The sequence below is a fragment of the Equus asinus genome, chromosome 9 (assembly GCF_041296235.1).
Source record: "Equus asinus isolate D_3611 breed Donkey chromosome 9, EquAss-T2T_v2, whole genome shotgun sequence".
In the NCBI taxonomy this organism is placed as follows: domain Eukaryota; kingdom Metazoa; phylum Chordata; class Mammalia; order Perissodactyla; family Equidae; genus Equus; species Equus asinus.
Window position 1 is genome coordinate 46,642,260 of NC_091798.1, and position 25,523 is coordinate 46,667,782.

The 25,523-nt window shown below is 54.2% G+C and overlaps 1 protein-coding gene across 5 annotated transcripts in view; it reads left to right on the forward strand.

Annotated features, from left to right (window-relative positions):
* Positions 1-875: 875 nt before the first annotated feature.
* ACSL6 (acyl-CoA synthetase long chain family member 6) overlaps positions 876-25,523 on the forward strand; it is a 60,053-nt gene continuing 35,405 nt past the window's right edge. For 2 of the 5 annotated variants that reach the window (XM_014856798.3, XM_014856799.3), the window contains exons 1-8: positions 10,564-10,721; positions 18,624-18,844; positions 20,579-20,693; positions 21,385-21,449; positions 21,718-21,819; positions 22,337-22,436; positions 22,997-23,175; positions 24,194-24,226. In XM_014856798.3, coding sequence (XP_014712284.3) covers positions 10,649-10,721; positions 18,624-18,844; positions 20,579-20,693; positions 21,385-21,449; positions 21,718-21,819; positions 22,337-22,436; positions 22,997-23,175; positions 24,194-24,226 — 888 coding nt within the window. In that variant the 5' untranslated portion in view covers positions 10,564-10,648. Of the gene's footprint in view, positions 1,133-10,563; positions 10,722-10,816; positions 10,889-18,623; positions 18,845-20,578; positions 20,694-21,384; positions 21,450-21,717; positions 21,820-22,336; positions 22,437-22,996; positions 23,176-24,193; positions 24,227-25,523 lie in introns of those variants that run through there. The other 3 variants (XM_044780721.2, XM_044780719.2, XM_044780722.2) reach the window with 3 other exon arrangements.

A 25,523-nucleotide genomic window follows, 5' to 3' on the forward strand; every position in this document is an offset into this window, starting at 1 on the left:
GGGTCCATCCAGTCCCACCAGAATATCTACACTTATTTTTTCAGAAAAATGTACAACTGGGCTTCCTCCTTTCAATCCCAAACAATGAAACAGAAGGTTTCCAATCCCTCAGCCAGCAGTGTGGCCATTTGTGGCTGTGGGTGGCTGTGTGGCCATTCACTGTAGCTATGAGGGGCTTCTTGAGACTTCATGTGCCACATATGGTTTTGTATGAAGACCATGATTGCCTGTGTCCTCATGAGACACTTGTGATTCCATGTGACTTCCTGTGACCTCATGTGACCCCAGGTGGTTGCCTGTGACCACATGGAGCCTCCTGTGACCTTGGGTGGCCTCAGATCCAATCTTCTCAGAAGGGGACATCTGAAGTCTGGGGTACCCAGAGAATGTGGGCACTATCCAGCCTAGCTGCCCCTTTGCCAGAGCCTAGATAGACCCTCACTGCCCTCTGTCCTCACTGACTTGCAGACTTGGCTCCCAGAGGCTCCTGGTGTCTGCAAACTGGGGTCTTACGGGGCGTCAGCGTCAGCAGGAACTGGCCCATGTGTGCCTCTTAGGACAGGTGACCGTGACCCCTCTGCCACCGGAGCCTGCCCAGCTATAAATGACAGGGTCGCGAGGGGTAAGGGTGGCGCATTGGTGGGGTGGGCCTGGCGTCACCCTCCCGCGCTGGTCACCCGTGCGCCCCTCTCCTGCCGGTTTCCCCCGAACGCCTGGTCTTGACGTTGGGGGGCGGGGGTGGCGAGGGCTGCTGCGCGCTGCGGCCCGGCCCCTCCCCCGCCGGGGGCATTCGCGGTTCCCATGCGACTGAGTGCGCCGGGCTCTCCAGGCCGGAGCGGGCTGCGGGCCGGCCGGGGGCTCCGGTGCAGAGCGCGCGCCGCGCCCTCCCTCTTCTGCCAAGACTCTGCAGCGGCGCGGGGAGGGGGGGCGCTGCGGAGCCGGGGGGCGGGGGCTAAAAATACCCGGCGGCAGCGGCGGCGGCGGCGGCGTCGGCATCGGCGGCAGCAGCGCGGCGACTGCTGGGGCTGCGGGGCTGCGGGCCGGGGAGGCTGTGCTGGGCCAGGCCGGGCCCCGCTGACCGACATGCTGACCTTCTTCCTCGTCTCCGGGGGCTCCCTGTGGCTGTTCGCGGGTAAGTCCCCGGCCTGTCCTTGTCCCTGACCCCTATCGCTGGCGCACTGTGGGGTCTCGGCCCTGCGTAGGGGTGAGCCCCCAGCCCTGGCTGCCCAGCTGTCCCTTCAAGGATCCCCCTGGCCTCCCAGGTCACCCCTCTCCCCCCAAATCCTGGCGGGCACCCGGCTGGGTTTGAGAAGCAACTGGATCTGCCGAAATAAGGGGCCTTGCTCTCTGAGACCCCACAACAACCTGTTCTCTGCGATCCCACAATCACCTCCCTCCAGTTCTCGCGCCCCTACCCCTTATGGCGAGGACCATCCACTGATCGGACTAGGCCCTGAGCCCATGGTCCCCCAAGGCCAAGTCCAGGGAGAGACCCAGTGCAGCCTTGTCCATCTCCAAGGTCCAGAGACCAAGGGTATTGACCGCTGAGGTCTCGCAGCAGGCCTACGGTGTAAATAGGACTGACCTGGGGCTTCCTGATCCTAGTCAGGGGGTCTCCTCAGGACCCCTCCTTGCCTAACCTACAGCCAGAGTACAAGATTTCTGTAAAGAGGGGTTCACCTGGCTCCTCAGCTCTGCCCCGGGCTTGTGTCCACACCTTTGCCAGCCTCCTCCCTACCCCTCAGAGGAGTCAGCCCTCCCCCGCACCCTCTCAGGTGGCTATCAGGACCCCTTCTGCATCCCTGCCAAGTCCTCTTCCCTCTCCCCACACGCACACCTGGGATCTCACCACAGGCCCCTTCATCCACCAGTTTTGCTTGCCTGCAGCAACCACTCCTCTCTGTGAGCCTTGGGTTCCTCCAGGGCATAATACCACTAAAGGGTCTCCTCCCGCTCCCGCTCCCGCTCCCACCCCCACCCCCGTGTGCAGATTCAGCCTGATAATGTTTGTGAAGTGCTAGAACCTTAAACTGGCTTTAAACCAGACTGAGCCCAGAGCAAATGCTGTATGACTGTCAATGTTTATCATTATTTCCCATTCAAACAGCAGCGTCAGAGGAGGTAATAAGGTTCTTTATGAGCCAAAGAAGGAGAGGAAGTCAACCCTTTTGAAATCCTTGTCTGAAAATTTGCATGTGTTATTTAATATTCACAGCAAATCCTAGGAGGGTCGTGGTGCTATCCCCTTTTTGCTGAGGTTCAGAGGTTAATTAACTTGCCCAAAGTCACAGGATAATATCTGGCAGACTGAGGTTCTGTCTGAGGTTTAACTGATCAATCATTGCTAAGTGCTTGGTGGTATTCGGCCTGAACCTGGAACCTTGGTGGGCCAGGTGATCACTGTTGTGTCCCTCCCCCGCCCCATTGCCCTGAGTCAGGCCACAGGGACACCTCCCCAGAGCCAGGGAGTGAGTGAGGCCTCTCTAATCCCCTCAGCTCTCTAAGCTCCTTCTGTCTGCTGGCGTCCGAGGGCAGGCTGCGCAGGGCCACTCTGGGCCTGATGTGCCCATCCAGCAGGCAAGGTTGGGGCTAGAGCTGGGGTGAGGGGTAAGGGGCAGGAGTTATCAAAATCATGATGATGGTGATGATAATAACAGCCACCATCTGTTGCTGGGTAATGGCCTCAGAGCCTTTCCCAGTGCCAGGACCTCTTTGCCTTACTCTTAGCCACCCAGCCATAGATCCAAGGGCAGCTCTCTGGAGCTGTGGTCTTCTGTGGCTGCAGGGAGGTGTCTAGGGGCTACAGGGCTTCATATGGCAGGAGTCCTCAGCAAACTTTGAGAAAAATCCCCTCACAGTGCAGGGTCCTTGTCAGAAAGTGGGGTTTGGCAGGCACTGACTCAAACTGGCTTTCTGTTCTGCTTCATTGTGGAGCATTTCCCAAAGTGGTCAGGTGCCTCTGCAAATGGAGAAACTGCCTCCCTGAGGGCCTGTGCAGGGGTCTCAGAGAGGTCAAGCAGGTGCCTCTTGGTACAGGTAGCAGCTGCTTCCATAGAGGCCAAACTTCTCAATGCAAACTGGAAGTTCTTCAAAGTTGCCACACTTGGTGTAAGAGTGGCAGACTGAGGCAGGTGTGTGACACTTGTTGGATGGAACACCTCAGACACATGTTGGGGCATTCCTAGATCACGTGTCCACCTTGCTTGGGACTTTACCTGGATCCTGGCCTTTCTCTGGGGCAGAGGGGATGCCTAGGCTAAGACAGGGAATGCATTCTGCCTTGTAGTCTCCAGAGTCCTGTGGTAGCTGCCAGATCCCTTTAGCTCAGCCAGAAAGAGGAGAGGACCTCTGAGACGATGTCACTCCTTGTAGAGTTATGTGCTTTTTGCCACCCAGTCTGGCCCCCTCAATGGGCCACAGGGAGAGAATGACATGAAGGGTAGGGAGGAGCCACCTGGAGGAGGAACTGACTATCTGGGGGGAGGCAGCAGTGTGCCCTGAGCCCTAGGAGAGCAAAGGCTGCATCTGTCCTCTTCCCCACTGGGCAGGCCAGCATTGATTCCTCGGCCAGCCGGGATCCCACCTGTGTATTGAGTAGTAAACAAGGAAACAAATAAAATAGACCCAGCATGAGTCAGATGCTGTGCCTGGCCTAGGAAAACATGGTCTCGGTGCCACGAGCACTCAGAGGACTGTGGGAGCAATGGATTGGCACTTCGCCTGCCTATATGGCACTATTGTGCAAAGTAGAAAGGGGCAGCCCTCTTAGTGGATGAATTTCTAAGGGGGCACCCCTTCCTCTAGGCTGATGCAGCCCCATGCCCTTGTACAGAGTCCAGTCTGCTCAACCCTGAACCTGACCACTGGTGACATCTTAATAGGCTTCTGCATCATACGGGGCATTTGTCAGAGGCAGTTAGGTCAAACTCCAGGTAGAGAAAGTCAGGTCAGCAAAAGTGTGCTGGAAGAACTGTGGTGAGGGGTGGGTCTTCGGGGTCTTGTGCCTGGGGAGCCTAGTTTGCGGGAGAGAGAGGGAGACTGAATAGGAGTGGATTCTGGCAGGAAGGGTTTTATTTAGGGGGCAAAAGAGCCCTCGATTTAGCTGCAGTGGCCAGGCTGAGCTGGGGGAGGACAGTGGAGGCTGGGAGAGCAGTGGGAGGCTGTTGTGATGTTATGGGTGAAAATAAATGTAGCCCAAGGATGGCTCAGTCAAGCCTGGGCTCCAGGAAGGGGAAAATAGGAGGCCCCAGCCATGACCCTGGGGGAATGGGGCCTGGCCCTGGTGGCAGAGATTGGTATGGCAGCCATCTGGCTGTAGGTGTCCAGGGCAGACACAGACTTGCACAGCCTGGCTCAGCTCAGCCCCATCAGATCCTTCCCCTACTCTGGGCTCTCATTAGGGGGAGAACTGGTGTGAGGTCTGGGGCATTCTCAGGGGCCCTGACAGGCACTGGAGCTTCAGGCACAACAGCTTGGGGCATGTCTCAAAAAGAAAGCCTGGATTTGCACATGGTGCACCACCTTGTGTGAGAATTCTGACCTCCAGCTTTCTCACCCTCCCTGGCCTGTGGTAGAATACAGGGGTGCTCCTAGTGAGAGCACACCAACACCAGGGGGCGGCAGAACCCGGCCATTCTGCTCTCTCGCTGGCTTTCTGTCCCTCGTGATTATAAGGGCTCTTAGGTTGACCTTCAGAAGGCCAAATTTGGCTCAGTTACAGCCCCAGATGGGACCCAGGGCTGTCCTATACACACAGCAAGCAGGATGAGTGAGCACAAGGCTCTGGCTTGTTTGCAGAAAAGGCAAAAGTTACAGGCTTTTGTGTAACAGAAGCAACACTGTGTATCTAGCCAGTGCCTGGCACTTAGTAGGGACTCAGATATTTATTGAATGAAGTATTGTGGGGGGAGAGGAGGCATGTATTTATGGGGAGAAGTGTTATTGCAAACATGCTGACTTGTCTCCTGTTTCCCTGAGTACCTGTCATGTGTTGAACACCATGTTCTACAAGTCCCTAGGCTTCCCTTTCATCTTCCCCACAACACTGTGTTGCTCGTTTCCCCATGTCATCAACGAGGCACTGAGACACTGGGAGGCTCCATGAAGCGACTCCTAAGAGCTGTGAGCCAGCCCACTTGCTCAGACTTCCAGTCCAGGGAGGGACTACCAGGCACCGTCAGCTGGGGCCTGAGCCCTCCAGCAGGCTCGTCAGTGGGCATAGGCAAGGGAGCAGTTCCTGGACGGGAAAGGGTTTAAAGAGAGGACACATGTCCAGTGCCAAAAGCAGGAGCTGGCACACAGGAAAGGGCTCATTAAATGTTAGCTAAAGTTACAACAGCTTAAGTCAGGCCTTCCTTAAAGGAGGTGCAGGATCCTAACATGCAGAAAGGGAGTAGGGAAAGAAAAGGCAATCCAGGCAGAGGGACCTGTGTAAGGATAGCTTGGCAAAGGATTGAACGAGATCTAGGGACAAACCCTGCTGAGCTAGCGAGGTTGCCAGGGCTGGGCTCTGCAGGCCCTAGAATGCCAGGCCAGGTGGCATGGACTTTATTATGTGTGGTGGCTGCATTAAGAACTTATGGCCAGGGGCCAGCCCTGTGGCCAGGTGGTTAAGTTTGCACATTCCACTGCGGCGGCCCAGGGTTTTGCCGGTTTGGATCCTAGGCGCGGAAATGGCACTGCTCATCAGGCCATGCTGAGGCAGCGTCCCAAGTGCCCCAACTACAAGGACACACAACTAAAATATGCAACTATCTACGGGGGGGATTTGGGGAGAAAAAGCAGAAAGAAAAAAAAAAAGGACTTATGGCCAAAACTAGGCATGTGGATGGCCAATGTAACACGATTCCTGCACTCCGTAAGCCACACACATCCCCTGATGGCCCATGTTCCACTGAATGACAGTCTTTGGCCTCCTCTACTAGCCCTATGATTTCCTTGAGGGCAGGACAAGGGTTTCTCCTCTCTGTGCCCCCCACCCAGGGTCAGGCACATGGTGTGCATCAGTGTTCATTACATACATGAATGATATGAAGAATTCCCTGAGAATAATTTATTTTAATAATGATGTGTTTTATAAACTATTTTCTCTCCACAAGTCAATTAGCAAACTACAGACCTTGAGTGTGCTTCTACTAGGTGCCAGGCTCCCTGCCCAGCTGAGGATGATGCTAATATGGTAGAAGCAGCAGGGGAAAGCAGGTGTGAACTCCTTGTGAACAGGACCAGGTCAGACCTCACTGGGGAACCCTTAGTGCTGAGAATCTGGAACAGAAGGAAGTGCTCCAAAACTGTTTGCTGAATGAATGAATAAATGAATGACCAAACTCACAGCTGTGAGTGACTGGTTTTGTGCAAGATGTTCTTCTCTGAGGGCGAGATCCTGTTGTTTTATTAGAGCTCCAAGTTTCCAGTCTCCCAGTAGGCTGGAATCTCTGGCCAAGCAGAGCAGAGAGGAGGCCCCAGTCAAGGTCCTCTGCTCCCTGGATGTTCTGGTATGGTGGCCCCATTCCCTACCTTGGCGTAGCTAGAGTCCCCACTAACCACTCATTGGGCCCCAGGATTGGCTTGGGGAGGGGAGTGCTGTGGGTGAGACTCTACTTTGAGCCCTTAGTGTTGTCCTTCAGGATGCCCAGGGGTGATCCCTTATCATGGCTCAGCTGCTATAGGAGCTCATGGTGGGTGTGGTCATTCCCGAACTTAGTTCCTTTGTGTGGCTTGGGGTCTGTGACAGGCAGAAATGGAAAGATGGAAAGTGCGTTGGGACAAATTTTGAACCCTAAGCTGAGCTATCTATTCTGAGTCCCAACCTGTAATCTCGGAGCCTGAAGGATTTCAAATCCCAAGAAGTCCCGCCTGTGCCTATTCACCTGCTCTTCCCAGAGACACCTTTCCTCTCCCAACAGCTGGTCTAGGCATTTGGCTGAGGAGTGTCTGGAGAGGAAGGGGTGGCTAGCTTCTGATTTGCCATCTCTCCATTCAGGCCTGCATTTTGAGACAGCTGTCTCCTGGGACTTTAGAGCAGGAAGCCAGGCCAGGATGGTGCCATGGAGGGAGCAATCAGCATCTCGGTTTTCAGACCCAGGGATAAGAAAATCTGGGTTGGCACTTCTTGGGGCCAGGAACAGACCTAGTGATTGATGGCTATTGGAGGAATGAGAGAGAGGACCAGCAGGCCCAGGTTGAATGGGAAGCAGGCCCAGGTTGAACAGAACCAACTAATCAGCACTGGGAACCCTGCCCCACTCTCAGCACACGGGATGCAGCCTGGCCCATCAGCGCAGGAGGTGCATCCCGAGGGACCGAGCAGAGCTCTGTCCTGCTACAAAGCTCTGTTTTCCCCTCTAGCATGGGGACTGTTGTTGGGGCTAAGAATCTCCAGTCAGGCTCCTCCTGACCACTAACCCCTACCCTAGCCTTGGCTATAGACCATTCTAGGCACTGACTGCAGACCCTGCCAAATAGGCATAAGGGCGACTGGGAGGAACAGTGAGATTGGACAGCAAGGCCACACAGCAAGGGCAGTCAGAGATGGGGAGGAAGGTAGTCAGAACTGGGATGGAGAGAGCAGCAAGATGGGATATGGGTCAGCAAATGAGATTTGACAGGGAGGGTGACCAGAGCCCAGATGGCAAGGTCCTAGAGGTCAATGAGGGGAAGGCAGTTATCAGCATGGAAAAGGTGGACTTAGCTGGGACCCATCCAGGTCTGCAGTGACCCCTTGACTTTGGAAAGGGCAGTGCTTATGGCCCCAAGAGCTGGGGCTGCATGAAGCTACCTAGACTCCAAGACTCTGCTTAGTGGCTGGAGAACTTCAGTGTTAATGGTGACAGTACCTTCCAGCAGATGGGTTGGACGTGGTTCTCTAGGGGACACTTCAACTCACCCATGCTCATCTCCCCACCTTGCCTGCAGCCTGCCTCGCCTCAAGCCTGAGGTGGTGGAGAGAAAGGGAAGATGGGCCTTCCCCTGGCTAGCAGGCTGGTGGGAGATTTGGGTACGTGTCCTTGATCTCCTTGCCAGAGGTGAGACATTAGGGCAGGCTGTGACCTGTGAAACCCCCTTTTCCATCTGGACTGTAGTGTCCTTTCTCCTCCTCCTCCTCTGCCTCCTGCTTCTCCTCCCCAGGGAAGCTCCTTGAACTCTCACAGAGGCATGCCTGGCCTCTTGGCTTCATGGGCATACTGTGCAGCCCCAGTGAATAGTAGGAAAACCTGAGGAGGGAGGCAGCAGTGGACTGCCATCAGAGATGGGCATTTTCTTTGGGCTGAGAGGCTGTCAAGGCCTGTTTCCCTTGGATTTTAGGAGATCAGCAGAGCATCCACCAACCCTCCTATTGGTTCATAATTATTTCCTAAGTGGTTTTGTCCTGGATTTCCTCTCAGGCTAAATGATCATATGTGTGTTTGAGGTCTTGCTCTGTCATTGTCTCCTGTGAATGGGAATCTGGGCAGCATCCACGCCCCATAGGGGAAGATTTATGCTGTGGTTAATGGACAGCTCCTGGTGACCCTAAGGTGTCAGAAAAGCAGCGTATCTGGCCTCTGAGAGTCTGAACAAAATTGAAATGTGACTTTGTCGTGGTGCCTCTGTGAGGATGGAGTGCAAGCCCTGGAGGGTCCCAGAAGCTAGTGATTGCACACGCTGGTCTCTGGGTTCCTGCAAACGCTACCCGTAGATTGAGGGCACTGGGCAACAGCACTGTGTGAAGCAGGAGGAGGATACATGTGGCCTCCATTCTTAAATGTCTTCTCCATGCACTGCAAGGTCCGGTTTACCATCATGATTTTCTTCCCATTTCTTTCTCCATGTTTATCATCAACACCATGACAATACCAAAGTTCCCCCATACAGAAAACATTGCTACCTCAGACCCAGCCATTACTATTTTTGTAAAGGACAATACCAACAGAGCCTCAGGATGACCAGTCCCACTTCTGGGTCCCCCCACCTTGGCCTGACGCAGTGCCTTCCTCACTGGCCACAGAGGCCTCTGAGTCCCTTTGGAAAGATGATGACTTCAATGAGAATCCCCGTGGTGGGTGCTCTTAGTGGGTCAGCGTGAACAACGTCCAGCAGCCTTCCCAGGCCAGCCAGGGCCTCGCTTTGCTTTGGTCTGAAAGAGATTTTTGTTTTCCAGTGAGAACAGCCCCAGCCTGGCCCAGCGCCGGAGCCAGCAGCAGGAATACAAACCGTTTCATGTGATGGGGCCCGGAGTGGAGAGATACCAGCCTGCCAGCAGCAGGCCCTCCCCTGCCGCTCCTCGCTCCTCGGGAGGCAGTCATTTGCATATCCCCCATTCATCCTGGCCTTGAAAAGGAGGTCTGAGTTCTCAGTGCTCCCTGCCCAGCTGAGGGCTAGGCTGCTTGAGCCAGGCATTAACTCTGTGGACACCATGGGCTCTCACTGGTGGCCGCAGGGCAGTGAGAGGCAGCAGCTGCTGTGTGGCCCTGGCCTCCAGTGGGATGATTCACAAGGTGGCAGGGTCCTGTTGACAGGCACAGCCTTCTGCTGAACTGAGTGAAATTAGGATTTGTTTCTTCTTGTGGCTTTCAGAAGAGGAACTTTTTCAAAGTGTGGGGAAGCCAGAAAATTAAGCTGTTTATCAAATCTTCTGTAAAATTGACCTTTCACCAAAGGCAAAACTCTCTTTTCTGTTGATTGTCTATTCTGTGAAAAAACAATGACACTGGGAATGGTGAGAAAAGGGGCCATGTTGGCTCCTGGCTGCAGTATCAGCAGGGATTGAGGGGCACAGCTTGCCAGGGACACTTTGTGTCCTAAAATCCCAGGGCACTGTGTCAGATGAGTTGGTGGGCGCCATTAGCTTGTGGCTGTGACTTTGAAGGCATGAGGTGTATATATAGTACCAATCACAATCTTTGTCCTTCTGCAGCTAAATGCTCACCTTCCAGCCTTAGCTTCCTGCCCCAGTCCTCAGTGCAACCAGGCCCCTGCCTCCTTTCAAGAGCCTGACATCTTACAGGCTCTTCCTGTGACTTACAGACCCACTTCTGTCACTCTGTCCCCTCCTCAGAACACTCCTTCCCATCCTGCTCTGATCCTCTTCTTGCTCCCGGTTCCTGACTGAGGACGTGGCTCAGCTTCTGTCTTTTGTGCATTTCTCCCTAAGCAGAATGCCCCAGGTGCTCTTGAGTGAACAAGCGGGCCAGTGAATCCCTCCTTTGCTCCCCCCACCTCAATGACCCCAAGCATATCTTAACAAGACCCTCCCTACTTCAAGGAGCTTCCCCCTAGCTAGAGCAGGTCACATCCTGTCTTATTTGTACGCTAGCCACCTGCAGTTGAGCTCTGAGAATATGGCCCTGCCAGGAGCAGCCCACATCCCCTTTTCCCAGTATGTCCTCGGTTTGGGCCAGTGATGGAAATGGATCACTGCTCCTGAGCCAGGACACTGCAGTCCTAATGTGGACTGGCTGGGAGGGGAAAGGATCATGTTGCAGCTACGGGATTTGGCTTCCTTGACAGTGGGGCTTGGCCAGAGGGTGTCCCTCTGCTTGTGTGGTACTCTTGGCGCTTGCAGTATCCTTAGGGTTCCGCCCACTGTCCCCAGGCTTCGTGGGGAAGGAAGGACGATGAGGCTGAGGCTCATCCACACCGTCAGTCCTGGTCATCGTACCCTGTAAATATGTCCAAAGGGACTGCTGCCAGTTTTAGCGTCTCCTGCCCCTCTTTGAGAACTTCGTCAGGCCTGATTCACGGTAAGGACAATATTTATCTCAGAGCTTGTGAAAGACACTGTGTTTCAGTTAGCTACTCTGTTCTCAAGGCTATTTGTATTTTCAAGTTCCTGAAAGTGTTATCTGAGCCTGGCTTCCCGGTGCTATCGTCAGGACTGTGGGCCCGTGTTCCCTAACTGGGCCTTAGGGTGAGTGAGATTCTTGAGAGGTGCTGGCGTGAGGACGGGGGGCAGAGGGCAGTGGAGGCTGCTTCCCACACTGAGGGAATTGCTAAAGACAGCCATGTTTCCAGTGAGTTCGGGCTAGTTGGGACAGGTGGCCCTGTGCAGTGGTCAGGCACCGCCAACCGTAATTGGGCCTTTCCACATTCAAGAGGCTTAAGTGAACCTTCAGAGCTATTATCGGGCTCCTTGGGGAGGCTCGGCAGGTGAGCCTTGTGTAAGCGTATAACCTAGCAACTCACATCACAGCCTGTCTCTCAGGGGGGATGTGCAGTGGGTCTCACCTGGTAATTCCTCAGTCAAGGAGGCCCTGGGACCCATCTCTGCCCCAATTGTCTATGGTTCTGTGCCTCTAATTAAAACCCAAGAGGAAGATGGAGAGAAAACCCCTCTCTCACAGCAGAGACAAGCATGAATCCCTGTGTGGACGGGGTGGGTGCTGGGCCAAGTTTAGGTGGCTGTGTTTGTTTCTCTGCAGGTCAGGGTCACACAGGTGTGATGGCGAGATTTATGCTTTTCTTAGCCTAGCAACTGGGCCACACATGTCTTGGGGAAGAACTGCCGCGGGGGCTCCATGCCTCTGGCATGCTGTGTGGTTTTCCATCAATCAGGACCTTGGTTGTGGCCGCTGGATTTCCTGCCCCAGAAGCATTAAAGGAAGATTTTCTCTTGTTTGAAGACATCTCTGAAGATATCTAGGGGAAAGTAGGGCCTGCCAAGGAGGAAGAAGAAGGGGCTCTGTGGGCTGTAGGTGGGTCCTCAGATATTTCTGCATTTTAAAGCTTCCTCCAGGTGGATTAGGAGAGGCAGGGGCCTAGGGGCCCAAATAGGCTTGTGCCAAGTTCCAGGTGAGGGCTGCTGAGGCAGGAGACTCTCCCCATGCCCCTGCCACCAGGTGATGGGGTGAGAGGTAGAGGCCATATCAGCCCCAGGGAAGGTGTTTCAAGGCCTTGTGGGCTCTAGAGCTCCTCAAGAGGGAGCTCAGAGCACTGGGCTGTGGCCTGGGACAGTCTTGCTGCTAAGGAGGTCGGATGGGTTTGGATGGACAGTAGCCCCATCCTGGTAGACTCGGAAACCCCTTGTGGGGCCTGGGAGGTGGTGATCTGGGTCCTGTGGCCCGAACTTGCCTTTTACTCTCTAGCAGTGGCTACCATGTGCCTACTGTGTACCCAGCTGCATGCTGATCACAGAAGTAGGAGTGACAAAAGGCCATACCTGATCCCCTCCCCGACCCCTCACCTTGTGGACAGACTCTGCAGGAGTGAGGCCATGGGAGGCCCTGGGACCTCAGTGTCCCAGTCTGTCTGCCAGAGGTGCTGACGGGTTTCAGAGCTCAACTTTGATTCCAGCAGGCCAGGCTGTGGATTCTGGCTCCAGGTTGGCCATGCCCTGGCAAGCTAGGAAAATGTCACTCAGGGCAGGCATTAAGGAGCGGCTGGTGTGCTGCCCTGGAGTCTTGTAGACAAGATAAACCAGTATCTTCCACCTACTGACTCTGGTCTTGGTCCGGAGTGTCACCACTGCCCAGAGCACCTCTGAGCAGGTGTTTTATCTGGGACTGTGTCCAGTTTCCTTCCTCCTCCCAAGTAGACTGGTTGTAACTTTGGGGAGGGGGTGGGGCATGGAGGCGGAGTCTCCTGGGCATGAGTGCAGGCCTCCCTCAGCACCAGAGATCTGCCATCCCCACCACCCTCCCCACTTCCTACTACCCCCATCACTCACTCTGGCTGCAGGTCCCCAGCCCAAGGCTGAGGCTCTGGAAACCTGGCAGAGTGGGGGTTAAGGCTGCGTTGCTTGGCTCTGAGCTGATCTGAGCCAGCCCTGCACAGTGTGCAGTTGGAGGGGGGGCTAGTGGGGGCCTTGTGGGTCCAGCAGCTCCTCATAGAGCTGTTCTGCACCCAGGTCCCTGCCAGACCTGCTTCTACAGCCGCCAGGGAGCCTCTGCCACCACTGCTAACACCTCCACCACCACCCACTTCTTAGAGCAGGCTGCCGTTGCCATCAGCTGTCCCCGGGAGGGTGGGTTTGGGGCGGGCCTTTGCCACTTTTGTGCTTTGATCAAGATGTGGTAAGCTCTCTCCGTGAGCCCCACACACTCTTTATAAAGGGAGGCTGGTACTAGTGGAACCAGCTCAGCTGCCTTCCCAGTGCCAGAAGCCCGCTGGAAAGGTAGGGTGTGAATGCATGTACTTTTACAAGTTGTCTCTGAGCCCTTTGGTTGGCAGAGAGATGGAGCAACCACTTCAGCTAACTGCTGTCTGCTGAGTGTTTCCTTTACTATGTGCCTGGCACCGTACGCTCTGTCCACAAGCTTGTTTGATATGAAGCCCAGAGGGCTGAAGTGACTTGTCCAAGGTCATACAGCTATCAAGAGTCTGAGTCAGGATTTGGACCCAGGTCAGTCTAGCACCAGAACTCCCCTCTGGGCCTTTTCCAGAGTTTGTTTGCTGGCGACCTTGGGCCCTGGGAGAGGTTGTGATTTTCTTTTTGGAGCCCTTCACTGAAAGTTGAGGAGGTTTTTTAATGATCTGTTGGCTTGCTTGTGCTTCCCCACCATTTCTGAAAGCCTCAGAGGTTTACAGAGACCCAGAGCTCCATCACAAGAACCCCACCCCACTCTAGGCTGATTCTGAGGGGAGGGAAGAATCTGAGGATCATGGAGGGCCTCAGTGCCACCAGAATGACTTTGGACTTTCATCCTAAGCTAGTATAGAGCCAGATAAAGTTTTTGAGCAGTGGCATAATACAGTCACATCTGTACATTAGGAAAATAACTTGGTTATCAGTATAAGCATGGGTTAGAGCAAGGAGACCTGTAAGGAGGCTGGCATGGGAGTCTGGACTACACTTGCTGGTGGCTGGACCAGGCCAGAGGCTGTGTGGAGGGAGAGGAATGGTCATGTTTGAGGGATGTTTAGGAGGTAGTCCTGACAGAGCCATCTAGCTAGATTGTGAGGGTCTAGAGTGTGGAGTTAGGGGGCTAGACCAGCAAAGTGTTCTTGGAGTTGAGCAGTGGGCCCCAAGGCCATCTCCACAGGGACTGTGGCCTGGGCTCTGCCTCTGCCACCCTGCCACCTTAGAGCCAATCTGCTTCCTACCAGGGCTCCCTTCCTCCCATTCTCCCCCTTCCTGGATTTTGAGAGCTATGCCTCTCACCACCCGCCTTCCACGTGCCCTGAATCAGCAGAGGACATGGTGAGGTGGGGGACAAGTTCCTTCAGCCTGTGCCGCCACTTGGTATTCTGAAATGGTCTGTGCTGGAGGAGAAGAAGGCATAGGATATGCCAGAGGAGAGGAGGTTAGTTCATGCTGAGGGCTGGGTCCTCCTGCCTGGTGAATATTTACAAACACTCACAGCTGCTCACTTGGCAACACTAGCACCACTGATTCCCTTGGGTGCTGCGCCCCCCACCCCCCGTGCCCCAAGCTGCTGCAACCAAGAGAGTCTCCTGGGGCATGGAAGGCGGCAGCCATGGCTGGGGCCCCAGGGACTACTGAGTCCCACTGTAGGTTGACAGAGAGGGAGTGGAGGTCAGAGGAGGCCAAGGCCCTGTGAAATAAGGAGATGAGACCAGACTCCAAGGCCTAGGCTCTGCCCTGCTCCATGCCAAGGGTTTGATGGTGCAGGCTGGCTCTGAGGCCTGTGTCTTCAGAGAATCTGAATTTGCAGCTCTGCCCTGCAATGGCTTCCAGGTCTGAAGGGAATCTCAGGGTAAATGCAAGAAGCCCTGCCTCTGTCTGAGAAGGTCCTTGAGCCTGGAAGAATGACACCCTCTGGCCATTGCCCAACCAGGGAGGGATGAGTCTCAGTCTCAAGGCCAGAGGAGCTGCAGTCACTTCAGATGCCTCCTTAGGGGTGGGCACCTGAGGAGAAGTGGGAAGGCAAGCCCTTTTCCCACCACCCTCCATTGTCCCAGGTGAGTGGGCTTCCTGGAGGAGAAGGACCCAGCCAGGAGAAGATGGCAAGTTCTGGGTGTGAGGCCAGGAGGGAGCCCACCCATAGTGTGTGCATGATGAAGGGCAAGTGACTGGCCTGCCTGACTGATCCCCACTTACAGGCCCTGGTGGCCTGTGCTGCCCTCCACACTTTGGAACCTGGGCCTGGGCTCTTCTGAGCAAGTCTGGAGCTGCTTTTCTGTGGGTTCAGCACCATAGCAAAGGAGAACATGGATTGTAGCTATGGATGGTCCAGTGTTGGCAAGGGGTGTGGTGGTGATACAACACAAGGAATGGTTTGGGAGGCTATCATCTGGTGCTTGAGTCCTGGCTCCCCGACTAGCTCACTGTGTACCTATAAATGACAGATAATTTCATTAGTGGAGTCTCTGTGTTCCCACCTTATAATGAGTACATAGAGCTGTTGGAGGATCAAGCAGTGCAGTCTGTAGGCAAGGGCTTCCCAGGCACCAGGAATTCAGGAAATTTAGACAAGTTCTGTCCTTCCCTCTCCCGGGGCCTGTGATATTTTGGTGACTACCGAAAGCTTGGTACATCTGGGAGGCCAGCCTCGCAAACTGGTGGTGCTGACCCTTGCACAAGATTTCATGGACTCAGGACTTTATTTCCTGAGTAGAATAGTCAGTCCACTAAGTGCTCCATGGTCTCTCAACTCCAGCCTTTGTGTGCTTGCTTCCTTCTGTTTGGGCACTCTTTCTTCTTTATCTCAGCATCAATGCCACTTCCTGCCAGGAGCCTGCCCTGACTCTTGCTACCAAGTCGGGCATCTCCTCTGGCTCCGCATACCTGATCATAGCCCAAACCACGCTGCACAGCACTGCCCATTCCCTCATGTGTCTCCCTCATGTGTTTCCCCCATGGAACTGAGGATAGGCCCACATCTGGCTTGTGCCAGTGCCCAACACTGAGCTAGATGAGAGCAGAGTGTGAGGGTCTGCTAGGTGAATGGGTGAGTAGATGAGTGAGTGGACGGGTGGGTGGATGCACAAGTGGATGGGTGAGTAAATGTGTGGGTGAATGGATGGCTTGGCTTTTCTAGGCTGTGCTGTATTAAAACCTCAGCATTGCAGCAAATGCCCACTTTCTGCTGCAGCTTAGGGCCAGTGAGCAACTGCCAAGGACCAGTGACTGGTGGTAATGAGGTATCCTTCCAGGATTCTTTCTAAAACTTTTGGGACTATATAACTGAGCCCTTAGGGACTGGGCAGGAGCTTCTTAGGCCTTGGCTTCTCAGCCCATTGAGTCAGTTCAACCCATTAGAGGAAACATCAGTCAGCTCAGAGCCTACCCCAAGAGCTGGTGGGCATATCTGGATTTTCCACTATGTAGTCAGTCATATATTTGACGGGGCTGTCTGTGACTTGGTCTCTCCATCTGCACCTTAGGGAAGTAAATGTCCCAAGGAAGCAGCCAACTGGCTGCCTGTCCAGGGTGCTCCTTAGATTGGTTTCCCTTGGTGAGTTCACTGGGGTCCATAGCTGGGGCTCTGCTTTGCTGATTCAGACCTTCATTTGATCAATATGCCCAGAGTAGTTTGTTCCTGTGGGATGGCCTCAAACTGATTGAGCTCAAGGCAGTTACCAGCAAAACTGGGTTTCCAGCTTAGGAACTCAGTTAGAATGATCTGGCTGGCCCCAGGGAGCACCCACACCCTGGGTGGTTAATGAGTGTTCCCAGGACTCAGACAGCCTGTCAAGCCATCTGTAAAGCATAAACTCCTGTGGGGCCACAATGACTGGGCCCAGCCACCTCTGCCCAGTGTTTGGACCTGCCTGGGCTGAGCAGTCTCCTTGATCTGAGAAGCAGACCCTTTAGCCATCTCTTTAGTCCTGGCATGCCTCTAACTATGCTAGACACAGTAGAAGTACATACCTGAGAGACACTGTCCCCATTTTAAAGATGGGAAAGCAGAAGTCCAAAGGGGTAGGTTATACTCAACCTTGCATAGCTTATAAGTGAAGAAGAAGGGATTTGAATCAAGGAGCTTTACTTGCTTTTTCTGTAATGACTTTGCACATCACTGACCTCATCTCCAGTGTGATGATGTTATAATTTAGCACCAACACCATTTAGTGGGATTTCAGCAGATCTCTCCTCTCTCAGGGGTCAAGCAATTGCTATTTGGCTTATATCCCATGGTTGCAGAGTGGCTGCTGTTGGATTTCTCGTTGTTCCCCAAGAAGGGAATCCATAGCCGTGCTTCCAAAGGTTGAGGGCTGGTGAGGAGTGTGCCTGTGAGTGGCACATGGCAACCTGGAGTCTACCCAGTCCTTATTAGGCTGGCAGACCAGTAGGTGTCATGCAGTGCTTCTAGCCTCAGGTCCTACTGGGCAGTGACACCAAGAAGGCCCCAATGCGGATAAAAGCATCCAATGCTTGGCCTGCCCTTGCAGCCTTCCTCAGTCCTGGGCAAAGTGCAGACCCCTGAGCCCAGCTGGCTGTATGTCTGCCTTACCAACACCGCTTCACTTAATGGCTAATGGAGCACGTGGTAGCCCCTGGGCCCTGCTCTCTTTGAACCAAGTCAGTTACAGTGCTTCTTACAGAAATGCTCCCACTGCCCACCCCAGGACATCCTCCATGTTCCCCTGATAGGCCCGCTGTGTCCACTTGGGCTGCAGCGGGCAAACATGGCACTCTGACCACCATTTGTGTTATCACAGGAGACGCTAATTACCCCTGGAAGTACATACAACACTTTCTGAGCCCCTTCTTTCTGAGTCTTGGTTCCTTTCCCTTCCCACCAATTTAATACCTGCTCCCCTCTGCCACCTCCCTTTTCCTCTGGACATTAGCTGATGGGATCCCAGGGAGCACAGCACAGGACTCAGTTAGTGGTGGGGCTGGCTGTGCCTTTTGCTGCTTGGTCTGTCGTGGTGCAGAGCCACACTGCACAGTGATCACCAGTCTGGGTCCAGGGGAGCAGTGCCTGGACCCCACCTCAGCTACTCTTGGGAACTCTGCTATTCCTCAGAAAGTTGGCCCCAGCATCACCTCTGGCCCTGGCAGGACTTTGGCTCCAACTTTTCTTCAAGGAGAGCCCATGGTGGCCAGGATGTGGGCCTGGAAGGACCCCACTGGGCGCTTGTCAGATAGGTCATTGCCCTCACATCGTGAGGGCTGGAGGTGTCTATCAGGGCTGGTCTGTGGGCTCTGCCCCCTTGCCCCTTTCCCTTCTCTGTCTGCTAGGGCTGAGAGCTTTGAGGTGGTGTGGGAGGAGTCTGTGTCCCTTCACCCTCACTAATTTTGGGCACTGTGCAAGGCATCCTGCTGCTCCTCTGTCCTCTCCACACCCCAAGAGCAAAGATAGGAAAATGCTATGACCACACAGGAGAGGCAGAACACCTAGTCCCTAGGGCTCAGGAGGCATTAACTCCAGAGCTGTCAGAGCATGCCCTGGCCCCTGGAAGATATGGAAGCAGCTGTCAACCATGGCCCAGGGCCTGAGCATATGTGTCTCAGGAAAACTGGGTTGGATATCTCTCTGCCAGGTGTGACTGCTAAGAGTTCTAGCCTGTCACCAGGAAAGGTGCTTCCAGGTAGCCAGCTTCTAGGATACACTGTGTTGCACCAGAAGACTATATTCCCCAACTAGCCCAGGGCCTGCCCTACAGTGTTTTTGGCCAGGGCTTGGCCAAGGTCAGTGTGTCACTCGTGATCCAATACAAGTGTGGGAGGACAGACCCAGGACTCCTCCTTAGCCTACTTCAGGTCTCCTTCCTCACGCTCCTCTTGTTTCCTGCAGAGTTCATCCTCTCACTTCTTGAGAAGATGCAGACACAGGAGATCCTGAGGATACTGAGGCTGCCCGAGCTGAGTGACTTGGGCCAGTTTTTCCGCAGCCTCTCGGCCACCACCCTCGTGAGTATGGGTGCGCTGGCCGCTATCCTCGCCTACTGGTTCACTCACCGGCCAAAGGCCTTGCAACCACCATGCAACCTCCTGATGCAGTCAGAGGAAGTGAAGGTGAGCAGGGTGGAAGCGGCTGGGCTGTGGAAAGTAGTGGGCAGAGGACAGGTATCTTGAAGGCAGAAGCCAAACTTGTGACTTATTTGACTTCACATGGCCCAGAGAATCTCACTTTCCCTGGTAGCCAGCCAATAAGCCCTACAGTGGCCTTGGGCATGATCTCCTACCAGATACTCCTTCTGCCTCTCACAGGAACTGAACACTGGGCAGAGCCTGACCTTGGCCTTGCACTGGGCCTCTAGTTTGCTTGCTTCTTGGGTGGGAGGCCTTGGCTCATTGGTGCCTCAGTAGGAGGCCTAAGTAGGTTCTCAAGGGGCTGCCAGGTAAATTCCCTCCCAAACCCTTCCTGTGCACAGCCCTGGTCTGGAGCTGGGACTCAGAACTGAGCCCACCCCAGGGCCCTGCCCTCCCAGAGCACACAGACTCACGGGTAGAGCCGCCAAGGGGGAGAAGGTGCAGTGGCCCAACCTGGACAGAGGGGTTCCAGGCTAAGTCTAGAAGCACCAGTGAGATTTATTTCTTTATTAAGCTCATGGAATTTATTTTGCCTTTTATAAAATTATCTTTTTTCTAAACTTTAATCTATTCATTTTGAATAGATAATATATTCACACAGTTCAAAAGGAACAAAAGGACGTATACTGAAAAGCTTCCGCCTTCCTCCCCTTGCCTTCCAGTCCTTCCCAGAGAACTGTGGTAACGGTTGTCCATGAGCAAATGTGCAGATATCCGCCCCCCTTTTTAAATGATACCATGCTGCAGACACGGCTCAGCGTCTTGCCTGTTGCTCTTGATGGTACATGTTGGTGACTGTAAGCACGGCAGAGTGTTGCCTGGTAGGAGAGGGTGCAGGTTGAGGGAGAGCCGGGATCTTCAGGGTACTTTTCCAGCAGAAGGAATGATGTGTGCAAAAGTGCACGTATGTGATAACGCACCTGGTGGCTTTAGGAAGTGGTGGTTTGTCTGGGGTGGCTGGGTGGTGGAAAGGGGCTGCAGACAGGCTAGCAGAGTGGTGACCAGAATGACCATTGGTGACCGGCAGCCCTGGGTTTGAAGGCTGGCTGTGCTTTTACTAGCCGTATGGTCCTTGTCAGTTTTTTAACTCTCTGAGCCTCGATTTCCTCAACTGCCAAGTGGGTAATAGAAAGAGTACCTGCTTCCTAGGATTGTGGTAAGGATTTGGTGAGCCAGTCTTCAAACTAATTCACACTGTTATGTGAATGATGGCTGGCACCCAAATGATTCTTAACTAGTGGCATAGCAGCAGCAGATGATGACATGGGAGACACTTTGGCAGGTTGATCCTGATGCCAGAGGGTAGCCTAACTCTAGCCAACACTTCCCACTCTGTTGTATGAGTGAGCTGTAGGTGTGTATGAATAGTAAGTCAAGTTCTGGACATTTTGTATGTGCCGACCTGGTGTGAGGGTGCTGTGTACATGTATAGGAGACCAGTATACTGGGCCTGTGTGCGTGAGCCAACTAGGTTTGAGTGTGGATACATGCAGGTCGAGTATGTACAAGCCACAGGCATGTGAACATGTGTAGAGGTTGTGTGTGTACACTCCAGTAGTGTGTATAGACCATGTATGTGGGTACACACAGAGCATGTTCCAGCCCACCTGTGTGGCCTGGGTGTACATCCAGTCTGTGTACAGCCTGGCGCATGCTGGTGCCCTCTCTTGACACCCCTGCCTCAGCCAGCTTCTCTGGCCTGTGCTTGGCTCATAGGACAGTGGTGGGGCCCGGCGATCTGTGATTGGGGATGGGCCTCAGCTGCTCACCCACTACTACGACGACGCCAGGACCATGTACGAAGTGTTCCGCCGTGGGCTTAGCATCTCAGGTTAGAGGGGAGCTGTGGGGGTGGGGAGTGACTGTGGCAGGGGTTGAGCAGGTGCAGGGGTGGAGGTGGGCCTGCATGGTACCAGGGGCATGGCAGGTGAGTGGTGTCAGGTTCAGAGGAGAGAAGCCACTCTTGGCCCTTCTACCCAATCAGAGAAGTAGCTGCGTTATGTGGCCCAAGGGCTGGCCTCAGCTCTGTTCCAGCCCTTAGGACTTCCTGACCTGAAGCCGTCCCTTAGCGCATACTCTATAGCTCTCCTTGGCAACCCCTGGTGAGCCTCCAGCTGCCAGGCCGCTGGCTGGCATGGTTTGGAACCTGAGCCTCTGAGACGTCTAGGTGACCTAGGATATGGGACAAAGGGAGGTGGTCACGGGGAGACAACCTGCCACCTGTGCCCAGTAGCTGCCAGGTCTCTGTGTCCTCTTGGGGCTAATCACACAAGTCATGGTGGGAACTGGCACTGTGTCGGTCTCTATTCCCTGGCCTCCTTGATCCCTGGTGAGATGCCATGCTTGTGTACTTTAGGCCTTCTTGGGCTTCCGAAGTTTAGATAGGCAGCTGGGAAGACAGTTCACTTGGCCCATGGACCACCCCACAGTATAGAATGTCCATCCAGGTGGCTGATAGGCAGGTGCAGGTGGCACCCCTACCCTGCCCTCCTCCCTGGCACAAGGCCTGCTTCTCTCTGCAGGGAATGGACCCTGTCTTGGCTTCAGGAAGCCCAACCAGCCTTATCAGTGGCTGTCCTACCAGGAGGTGAGTAGTAGAGGACAGGCCCCACCCTGTCTGCCCACACAGACATGGCACTTTTGGGGCTTGTGGGCATCCTTCTGGGTCTCAGAGGGTCATTTTCTCCCTGCCTGGCCTGTCTGCCAAACTCCAGGCAGCAACCTTGCAGGGCTTCCGGCATACCTGGGTAGGGAGTTGGGGAGGTCTCTCAGACCTGTAGGAATCTCACTTGGGGGTCTCCTGCTCCTGCTGAAGAGTCCTTGCTTTCCCATCACTTCCCCATGTCTGTGTGCAGGTGGCCGACAGGGCTGAATTTCTAGGGTCCGGACTTCTCCAGCACAATTGTAAAGCATGTACAGATCAGTTTATCGGCGTTTTTGCACAAAATCGACCAGAGGTGAGCATCTGCCTTGACTGGTTTTGGAGGTATGAGTGGAGTGGGGGATTGCGTACCATAGAAAGCTCTGCTCCCACTGTTTGTAAGGTCTTAAACAAGAGGAAAAATGGAGATCCTTGGTCCATGCCACCTCCCCAAGTCCCTTGGCTTTGCCCTTAATCAGGAGTGGATATCCCAGCCAAGCTCCATCCACACCCCACCTCACCCCACAAACAGCTTCTCCCTGAGCCATGGGAGAGGAAAGATCTGAGAAAGAAACCTATGCAAGCCCTGGAAGTGGACTTGGGGCTGTTTAGGGTCCCAGAATTGCCAGGGACAAGCATGGTCTAGAAGGCTGTGGTGGAACAGGCTCAACTGGTTATTAGCCTGATGAATTCCTTGCCACATACAGAGGGCCAGAACAAAGCCCTCTCGGCACAAGACCCAGAGCAAGGACCCTGGTTGCCTGGGCCTATGGGCAGTACAGCCTCCTATCTATTCTGTGCCTCCCCCACCGCCGACCCATGTGTCTCCACAGTGGATCATCGCAGAGCTTGCCTGCTACACGTATTCTATGGTGGTGGTCCCGCTGTATGACACCCTGGGCCCTGGGGCTATCCGGTACATCATCAACACAGGTGAGCCCACTGCTGCCATCCCCTACCACTGGCAGCCAGCCTCCGGACCCCAGCCTCTCAGATTATGCTGATTGACACTAATAAGCACTTTGCTTCCACTCTCAGAGAACACTAGGGGCTTCCACTTTGGCCTTGAGTTGGCTTCCTGAGTCCAGCTGTCCCCAGTTGGACCTGATGGCTCCTACCAGAGGGCCTGGCTGCCAAGAAGGAGCCTCTGCACCAGCCCCCACACAGGCTGCCAACTCACTGCAGCTTGGGGTGGATGCCCAGGGGAGGGCTGGTAAATATCTCAAGCAGACCTGGGATTATGGAAGCTGAGCCTGGAACAAAGGAGTGCTTAGAATCCACTCCAGGAGACTCCCTGGCCTTCTGCCCTTGGTTCTGCCAAGGCTCCATGTACTTTCCTCTGCACATGACACATAGCCCACATGGCCTGTCTTATGTATTTATTTGCACGCAAACTTTGGCACACATAGCTCATGGTTCTGCTGCCCAGCACGTGCTGCCCACAGTCACAGCCTGTGCCTGTACAGCCTGACTCTCCTTGATGGTCCCTGCAGCTGACATCAGCACCGTGATCGTGGATAAACCTCAGAAGGCTGTGCTTCTGCTAGAGCACGTGGAGAGAAAGGAGACTCCAGGGCTCAAGCTGATCATCCTCATGGAACCGTTCGAGGAAGCTCTGAAAGACAGAGGGCAGGAGTGTGGGGTGGTCATTAAGTCCATGCAGACTATAGAGGTGAGGGTCTGCTTCTGGGATGTTTGCTGAACCACTGCTGGTTGGCCACTGAGCCAGAGCTGCTGGTTATCTGCCCTTTTCATGCCCTAGGATGAAAAGGTAGATGTCAGGGTTGAGACAGGGCAGCTTCACAAGGGCTGGTGGTGGGTGGTAGGTTTGGTGCCCATAGGCATCCTCTAGGCGACAGGCTCAGTTGGCTGGCAGAGTTAATGACAAAGGCACCAAGAGGTAGACGGGATGCCAATCCGCCCCAGAGCTACTCACATAGCCTCTGGAGCCTCCTCATTTCCAGCTAGCTGTCAGCCTGTCTGAGCCTGAAGACTGTAGACGTGAGTGCCAGGAGTCTTGGAGAGGTTCGTACAAATGTGTCCCAGACCCCCAGCAGCCAGCAGAACCAGTTTTTCTGTGTGTCGTCTCCTCAAAGACATCAGGTTGGTGGCAGCCTGTGCCCTGCTGGATTAAGACAGGACAGTGTGGTCTCCAGGGCCTTAGGCCCTGGTCAGTAGCAGCTGAGCCCCACTATGCCCTACTGGATCTAGGTCCCTGGGGCGTCCAGTTCTCCTCCTGCTTTCCTGTCTGCTCCTAACTGTACCCATAATGCCTGTGCACTTGCACTCCACCATGGCTTTAGGGTCACACCTACACTAGCAACTTCTGTTGCCCCTCCAGCCCTGACCATTTATCTGGAAGCACAGACCACTCAGTCACTCTGTCCTGAGTATTTGTTCAGATGTACCATGGTCACCTCAAGCCATCTCCCCCGTTGTGCATGTGCACAGTGCCTAGCCTCTCTGTGGGCCTCAGGCCCCCGTCTGCAATGTGTATGGTGGCCTAGGCCTGGATGTGTATCTGAGGAGAGGCCACTGAGACAGTGTCTCCACATGAGCCATGTCTGGGCAGGGAATCCTGAATTCTGGGCTTGGCACAGGGGCAAAGTATACTGTGCTGAGTTTTTTGGTTTTGTTTTTTGATTGATGAGAACTTTTGAATATTTGAAAACAGTATTTTCCTCTTCCAGGACTGCGGCCAACGGAATCATCGTGTCCCTGTGGTAAGCTCGTCTGCCAGCGGGTCTTTATTGAGCAAGGTAGTGTGCAAGGCCCGTCCTCACAGACCCCCTCACTGTGTGCAGGGGCTCAGTAGAGAGGCCAGAGCAGCACCCCATGTTAATGAACAAGTCAAGAAGTGTCCACTTGGGGTAGCCAGGATTTCTGTGGCACCTGGACCTGGAGAGGACCTGGAACAGGAATCAGATGTTTGGGAGGGAGGAAAAGGGGCAGCCTATCCTGGCTACCCTTGGTTATCCAGTAACTTTTTCTTTGGGAAATTTTATTTTCTCCCTTTGAATGTAGTGAAGTCTCCAGAGGATGAGATGGACAGAACCAGAAGTGGACTCCAGGGCCAAGTGGGCTTGTGGCATCTGCTATCTTTGTTCGTCTTTGCTTTGTGAACCTGTCTGTGTGTCATCCCCAAGTGATACTGCCTGGGGTCAAGTTATCAGTGAGGGTCACTACCCCCTGAGGGGGACATGTGGAGATTTTCAGTTTCCTAACAAGGCCTCTGACCTCCAGCCCTCCCTCCAGCTCCACCCTTCCCACTCCCCTCACCACCCCCATGGCTTTCTCATACACGGGCCTGAGCAATCTCATCCCTGATTCCCAGGGCCCTTCATGGGTAACCCCTTGTGTGTGCCCACTTCCCACACATTGTGCCCCAGCCTTAGAGAACTGCTGTTTGATCCCTCAGCACACCCTTCTCTCTTGTGCCTCTGCCTGTTCCTGGGCTAATTCCTCTCCTAGAATACCCACCCTCACTTCATCTGGAGAGATCTTGCTTGTCCTTCAATCTCAACTCGTGTCACTTCCCCTGGGAAGCCATCTTTTACATGCAAGTGGACATGGTGCATTCCTCCCAGTGACTTGAAGACTATGTGCTCAGTGCCAGGACAAGGGCCTGATGCACAACAGAACAATCTTGGTGACACAGTTAGGCAGCTCATTTTCTGGGCTATGTGTTCTGTTCCCAAGCCTAGCCCCAGACATTTGAAAGAAAGTGGGAAAGAAGGAGAGAACTAGGTCACATCTACTAGAAAGGTGAGGTCTTTGCTAGAGGCCTAGATGTGGCCACTGCAGCACAATCCTGTCTAGAATTTAACTCACCCTCCAGTGGGGGAGGCAGCAGGACCAAGTGTGAGGTTGGTGGGACAGATTGATGTCCCTGCCCCCGTTAGATTTCCTCAGCTTCTTTTCCCCTTTCCTGGGGACTTGCCTGCCCACCTTGCTGACTGCAGCAAGGGCATACACAAATGCTGACACATACTCACACCCACATACAGCACACACACACAG